This window comes from Vigna umbellata, chromosome 7, assembly GCF_029865625.1.
Source record: "Vigna umbellata cultivar VRB3 chromosome 7, Vumbellata_1.0, whole genome shotgun sequence".
Taxonomy (NCBI): domain Eukaryota; kingdom Viridiplantae; phylum Streptophyta; class Magnoliopsida; order Fabales; family Fabaceae; genus Vigna; species Vigna umbellata.
The window spans coordinates 22,909,921-22,917,541 of record NC_142171.1 but is presented as its reverse complement, the minus strand read 5'-3'; the positions used below and the strand labels follow the sequence as shown (position 1 = coordinate 22,917,541).

General features: G+C 31.2%; 1 protein-coding gene and 1 long non-coding RNA gene across 2 annotated transcripts; one reads left to right on the top strand and one right to left on the bottom strand.

Moving 5' to 3' along the window:
- Positions 1 to 2,411: 2,411 nt before the first annotated feature.
- LOC148195465 (uncharacterized) lies at positions 2,412 to 2,981 on the bottom strand. The gene is made up of 2 exons (XR_015780657.1): positions 2,912 to 2,981; positions 2,412 to 2,817 (listed from the first exon to the last, which is right to left on the bottom strand). It is a non-coding gene; the product is annotated as an uncharacterized LOC148195465 (long non-coding RNA).
- A 1,292-nt stretch (positions 2,982 to 4,273) lies between these two features.
- LOC148195464 (APO protein 3, mitochondrial-like) lies at positions 4,274 to 7,227 on the top strand. The gene is made up of 4 exons (XM_088093785.1): positions 4,274 to 5,024; positions 5,432 to 5,828; positions 6,140 to 6,570; positions 6,663 to 7,227. Exons 2-4 carry the CDS (start codon positions 5,455 to 5,457, stop codon positions 7,070 to 7,072), a joined length of 1,215 nt encoding a protein of 404 aa, XP_087949911.1. The 5' UTR covers positions 4,274 to 5,024; positions 5,432 to 5,454; the 3' UTR covers positions 7,073 to 7,227.
- The last annotated feature ends 394 nt before the right edge of the window (positions 7,228 to 7,621 follow it).

Genomic DNA, 7,621 nt, shown 5'->3' with positions numbered 1-7,621 from the left:
CAACAGGGTTCGTTCATAACAGCTCAAACATCATATTTTCATACATCCAGACCAGATCATACAACATGCAGTATAAATTAAACATAAAAGCTTCCCTTACCCGGATTGGCAACCAAACTTGTCCTAGATGTAAAAGTGGCTTCGTTCAACAAGCTTTTCTTATATTCTTGACTCTTCCAAAACAAAATCTAACCACGGAATACAGAACACTTAGAATACAATCTTGCCTGAAACTAAAAACCCTATTTTTCCAGAACCTAAGGACGAACTACGGAAAGGGGACTCACCAGCTTCGATTCCAATTTTGTTCGGTCCAAAAGGAAGATCACAGCAGAACGAACACTCCTACGGTGCTGCAAACGTGATCGGAGAATAGATGTGAGTTTTACAGTAGAGAGAAGGTTGGAAGTTCAAGAGAGAAGTTGGAGAAGATGAATGGGTGTGTTTCGCGAGGAAGAAGATGAGTGATGCAGGTGAGAGAGTTTTTCAGAAAAATCTGGTTTTGTTAAACTCGTTTCGTTTGAACGAGCGTGTCCCAAGCTGACACCTGCACACCAAACTCTGAATTGGAAGTTTCTCCCGTGACACGTGGCGTGTGTGCATGCAAGGCTAGGTGCGTTTTTAATGTTTTCAGAGAAATGATTTGGCTCAGCTTTCCGTGCACAACAGAGATGAAAATCAGAGTTGGGAGTGGGTTTTTTTTTGAAAGAGATAAGCATGGATTGTGGTGTGCATTAATGGTGATATGACATGTAATTTACAGAGTTAATTTTTCGGGGTCTCACATTTGCGAATATTTTAAAACCCGCAGATACCCACAGATATCTGTAAATATTTTAAAAATATATTTTTATAAATTATCAAGATAAAATTGAAATAAAATTTCAAATAATATATAAAATATAATATAAATTAAATTAAATACAAATTAAAATTATATTTTAATTAAATTTAACCTCATAAAATATAAATTAATGTTAATTTTAATTAAATTTAACTCAATAAAATATAAATTAAATTTTTATTTTTATTTTTTGGAATAGTGGATATCCGCAAGTACGGATAGTATAATACCCACACCCAACCCATTTATAAGCGAGTATTAAAATATCCGCTATCTATATATCCACAAATATTAACTATCCGTCGCAGGTTTTATCCGTAGATATCGCAGACCAGATATTTTTGTCATCCCTAATCTACATTTACACTAATATGGTTAAATTATGACCATTGATCAAGGACCAATGAAGGTAAATTTAGATGTTGTAAACTTGATGAATGACAAATTACATTGGTGAAATTTTACATTCACCTTTCGGTCTTGCAAAGGACAGTAGATTTTACATTCACCTTTCGGTCTTGCAAATGACAAATTACATTGGGTATTTTGCCTTTTCTTTTTTAGCGATTTTTTTTCCTCTCCAGACACTATAATTTTCATTCCTCAATTTTCTTATCATTCAAATCCCCTTTTCTCCGCTTTCTTAAATCAATCCCTCTTATTTTTGTTTTTTTATTGGTTGCGCTTCCTATGAACTTGATAGGAGGAATATGGTGAGGAAAATTGGCACCATTCAAAGTTAAGGTTAAAGGAGGAAATACACTTGAGTGAAAAATCAACAAGTGGAAACACAAGGAAGGAGTTTAACACCCAATCTAGTAAAATGACTTTGCTAATTTAAAGCATTATATAGTTGATAAAAAAATTAAAAACTAATTTATAATTATATAAAATGTATTTACAAATTCTCCTTAAGAAAAAAAATCAAAACTAAATTTTTGAAAAATATATAATTACTATTTCATGAGAATTTATATAATATAAATATTATACACCTAAACAACAACTATTTAACCTTAACTAATTTATCATACAATGTTTAGTTTAGTCTTTGCAAGTTATATAATTCTAACTCAAGTCCAGGTTAACATATGCAAAACTTTATTGACGTTGCAGGTTGTAGATGAGGAAGACGAAATTGGGGAAGGAAAAACTTATATACTATTTATAAGACATTATTAAAATAATGAAATCATAAATTAAATCAGATAAATTTTCAAAACTTATTCTAAAAAAATGTTAAGACAAAAAAGAAAAGACACATTTAATAGTATTTACAAATTGGTATGAATTATTTTTTTCTAATAAAACATGTAAATTAGTCATTTGTATGAATTTATATTTATATATATCATACTTTTCATAATTATATATCATACTAATTTATTATTATTTTTCATTTAAGTATTTATTTTTACTAAAAATTATTATATTATTGCAATTTATAAATGGATAGATTTTGTTAAGGTTTTTCTGATCAATTTTTTTATGTAAATTATGCAATTAAATTTTATTTAAGTTTTTATATTATAAAGCAAGCAAGCAGTTACTGAAGCAGTTAACTACGGATATAAAAGTTCAGTTTTTTAAATTGAAAACAAAAACTAAAAATTATTCAAGGAAATCCAAGTACTGCATCCATATCTAATTTTATAAAGATTTTTTTTTCACCAAGTTCTAGGACAGACTCAACAAAAGGTTTGAGCCAATTCAGGTCAAATTCAAAACACTGAACCTGTTCCCATGCACGTTGGAGATCATCAATGTCTTTAATCTTCTTAGTCTTCAGAAAAAAAAGAACTTAACCCAGTGAATTGAGAGAACATTCAATAAAACATTTACTTTTCCTCGTCCTGTTCTCAAGGAGGGAGGGATAACGAGAACACAGGAATGAATTCTTTCTGCAACTCCAGTTGCTCTAAGAAAGCTGAAGCTGAATTCCTATCATAATGAAAATCTTTAAACATAATTCCCTGTATGCCACAATACAATAGCAAAAGATTAAAACCCAAACAAATAGCAAAAGAAACAGATTTTCATCACCAAGAAACCAAGTTTGAACGTTACCCGGATGAGCTTCCCCTTTACGTTCTCTGTTTTCTTTGCTTTTCTTTCTGGTTTTCTTAACCTAATCTTTCTTATTTATAGATAAACCCTACTATTCCGTTCTGTTTTTTTATTGTTTCAAATGTTAATTATTATTTTTTTACAAAAATAAAAAATCTGATCAAGAAACATATAATATCCAATGTAAAAAAAAATACATATTCTTTTTTTCAATGTCAAATATGAAATAAACATTATAATTTTATAAATATTAAATAAGAATATCAAATAACAATTAAATAAAAGTCAAAATAATTACTAAATGACCAATATAATTATATGGAAGATAATTTTTTATATGACAATATAAACAGTTTGTATGGTTAATAAATATATATTATTTTTTAAATGATAATATTTTAATAAGTAAAAATAAAATATATTTCTCTAAATTTAACTTTATTAAATGACCAATCAAATAATTAGAAATTATTAAGAAACAAAATTAAAAATAATTAATATTTTAATATAAGTTATTATTTAATAATTTATTAAATGACTAAGTAATTAGAAATTGTAAGGTAATAAAACTAAAAATAAAAAATATAGAACATATGAGTTAATGTTTTTAATACAAATTATTCTTTAATAATAAATATATTAAAAATATATTAGAAATTTTTTTAAGATGATTAAAATGTGTTTAAGGGCACACATTAAAATAAGTAATTATCTATTTATTTTTAAAATTAACAAATTTTTAAAATAACTTTTAGGAATATATATCATAATTAAATCAATTAATAATATAATTCAAATTTTATACATAATTGACATTTTGGATATTGATATGAAAATTTTAAAATTGAGAAAATAATTAAAAACTAAAATAATAATTTATTAGATATTATATTATAAAGTTGAAATATATTGTTATTTTTATGGTAAATTAGTTTAAAAATCAATTAAATTGATAAAATAGTAAAATAACGGGGACAATTTTTTACATGGTAGTATAAACATTTTCTATAAAAATTAAAATTTAATAAATTTAAATTATTTTATATAACTAACGTATTTTTAAAAATAAATAATTTAAAATAAAAATAACTTAAATTCAATATATTTGAATTTATTAAAAATTCTAAATTTACCATTCAAATATATGTTGATCGGGAGAGGGGATGTTCTGAGAGCTAGGTTAGGTAACAAGTGAAGATTTATATAAAAGTTTATGTTGTATTAAAAAATAAAGATGATTATTATTTTTGTTTGTCTTTTGTTCATTAACGTATCTTCTTTTATTATTTTTTTTTTCAAAAATACCATTCTCAATATGTGAATTTTGAACTTACAGTAAAAAATACTATTATCTGATCAATTTCAAATGTGAAAGGTTCTTTTAAATCAGGAAATATTAAAACAGATATTGTAGTCAAAGCATGCTTTAACTATACAACAGAATAAAATACATAAGGGACGTGGAGTTAACAATTATGGAAGTGCATGAAGTAAAATAAAAATAGAGGTGGTGCAAGAAGACACATAAATGGGTTGGGCTTGCCCAAACCCTAACTTCATCTTTTCAACGTGTCTCCTCCTTCGCCTGCACAGGTTCAAGGACACAACATCCACTCACGGCTGCACCTCCCTAACCAGCTAAGTTCTCCGGCGACGCCGGAGCCATCACAGCCCTCGAAACTCGAGCCACCGCCGTAGCTTTCAGCGGCTCCATCTTCTCCTTCACCCTTCCTATTCTGAAACTCAAATTGGGAATGAACATACCCCTTCCCCGAGAACACCACCGTGCAACCTGGAGGTCGCCGCCGCGATAGCGACGAGTCCATCGTCGGTCTTCCGCCACAGTCAAGAATCCAGTCGTACGTCAACAGTACTGATCCCACTTCTCAAGCTCGCTGGTGGCGCGATGCTCACCATTCGCGACAGACATCGCTCCTTCCGCCGCGTTGCCTTCCATAGTCACTCACGCTTTCTCCTTTCTTTTCCTCCCACCATTTGTACTTTGATTGGGCTCACAAGGCATCAATGTCCGTGAAATTGGAGAACGCAACATCAACACAAAACGACAGAAACTTGCAAGAGTGAACTGGTGAACCACGAAATTGTTACCTAGGTGCTTTTCTGCATAAATCGTGACCTAGAAATAAGAGAATGTTGGTTGCCCCAAAAGCTGCATGATTAAATGGTTTCGATCCAAGCATGTGAATAATAATTGCTTGTTGATTGAGTTTACAATTTTCATAATCTAAGTAGGTTATGTGTATGAAGTTAACTGCTGAAGCTCATATTTGTGTGGGTGTTTTTTCCTAGCTGTAGTCATGATTCTGTTACATGTGTAACTTCGGCCGTAAAGTTTGGATTTAACAACCTTCTGTTTTGTTGGAAAGCCAACATGAAGACATTAAATCATAATGCATGTTTTTTCAACGAATTGGATTTTACTTATAAAAATATAAAATAAATAATTGCCACAAATTTTTAGTTTGCTTAACGTATATATAAATTTGTCCATGTATGTAGGTATCCTCTTGTAATGAGCAGTGATGCTGTCAAGACATGTTCAAACTCTTAGTGATCTCCTTGAGAGAGTTACACTTGTTCGATTTTCAAAACTCAGAGGTATACATGGACATTTTTGTCTTTGGTACTCCACTCTGTCGACTTGCAATGAGATGCCAAAAAAGCTCAACAAGTTTGAGCGGAAACCGCTAGTGACAAGTTTTAACGAGCTTAAGCGAGAAGCTAGACTAAAGAAAAAGGAGAGACAAAAGGTGCATGAGACTATATTACAACCTCCTGAAAATGGCATGCTGGTTAAGAATCTGATTCCTGTTGCTCATGAAGTTTTTGCTGCCAGATGTGAACTATTATCCTGTGTTTCAAGACTCGTCAACTATACTGCTATTTATGTATGCAGGTAGTGCTGTAACCCTAGTATTTTTCATTGTGGTTGTTTAAGCATTTAGCATTTTGCCTACAAAACTTCCATTCAAGTACGATCGAGTTCCAATCAGAAGTATTTTTCTTTTTCTGGTATTTTTGGAATTGACTTGTATTTTTAACTTGTCAACTAAGTAATATTATACCATTTTTCAATGCATTCTGGGTTTTAGAAGAATTCATAATGTGAACAAGATTTATAACATGAATAATGTGAATAATGTTAAAATGATTCATCACTTGGTTTAAATGTGCATTATTGTTGCTTTAATGTTAGATGCTTTGCAGCTTATGTGGAGAAGTTCATGTTGGTCATCCGCCACATAAAATTAAAACATGTGATGTTAGAGGAAGCCCATCAAGCAAAGAACATAGTTGGGTCAAAGGTGGTGTTGAACATGTTCTGCCACTTGTAGAATCATTTCATCTGTATGATAGAATAGGGAGGGCTGTTTCACATAATGAAATGCTTGAAGTCGACCGAATTCCAGCAATTGTGGAATTGTGTGTCCAGGCAGGTTTTGACATACCAGAGTACCCTACCAGGAGAAGGACCTTCCCTGTTTACTGTGTTGCTGGTAGGATTATAGATTTTGAGAAAAGATTTCCGAAAGAAATGTCTCTTGGGGCAGATATAGAAGCACATGGATTTTGGCATAAGAAAAAAAAGTTCAATAAAGGCACAAATTCCATGGTGATGCATTCTGACGATATCCAAGGTTTTTGGAAACAAATACTTTTTTCTTTTCCCAGACATTACTAAGTTGTATCCTTTGTTAACTGTATTGACTATGTGCTTGCTTCTGTGCAGCTATTGCTGTTCTGGGCATGAAAGCCTGGGAAAAAATGTGCACAGGAGCTTCAAAACTTATGGAGAAGTATGATGTCCAAACTTGTGGATATTGTCCAGAGGTACAAGTGGGGCCCAAAGGTCATAGAGTTCAAAATTGTCAAGCTTTCAAACACCAGATGAGGGATGGACAACATGCATGGCAGAAGGCAACAATTAATGATCTGGCACCTCCAGTGTGTGTCTATCACATTCGAGATCAGCAAGGAAATAAACCTTTGGTAAATGAGTTGAAAAGGTACTACGGTATGCTGCCAGCAGTGGTTGAGCTATTTGCTCAGGCTGGAGCACCGGTTGGAAAGAATTATGCATCTATGATGAGGGAAGATGTTGCAATCCCTGAAATGGATGAGGAAAAATGGGTTGTTTAAATCATTGGATTCAGTGACTTCTTCTGCATGGACACAATCGAACACTTCTTAATCATGTGTTACCACTCTTTTTGTAAAAATTTGTATCAAGACATATAATATAATATCTCAAGCTAAACCAAATCAATCTTATATTTAGGGTCTAATTTATATTAGTCTATAGGTTTTCATTTTTCTTTTTTCCCCCAAATATGCTACATTAAGTTAGCCTAACTATGTTACCACTCAAAATCAAAATACATAATGCATAGAAGCTTTGCAATTATCCATATAAATGCTATATGGATGGAAGTTGAATACAAGAAACACAGCAGAACACAGACACAAAACATATCTTTTTTAGGACTCGTGTATATGTCACGCGTGTCAAAGGTTTATCTTTTTCTTCTCATTTTTAATTATTTTCTGATCAATAAAAAAAAATTCTGGATAATCAGACAAAAATCACTGTCGCGATTAAGTGTGAAACTATCACGGTCTTTAAGAATTATGACCTTTTCATTTATATTGTGAAAAGATTGTAGTATTAAATACAAGTCCAACTGATAA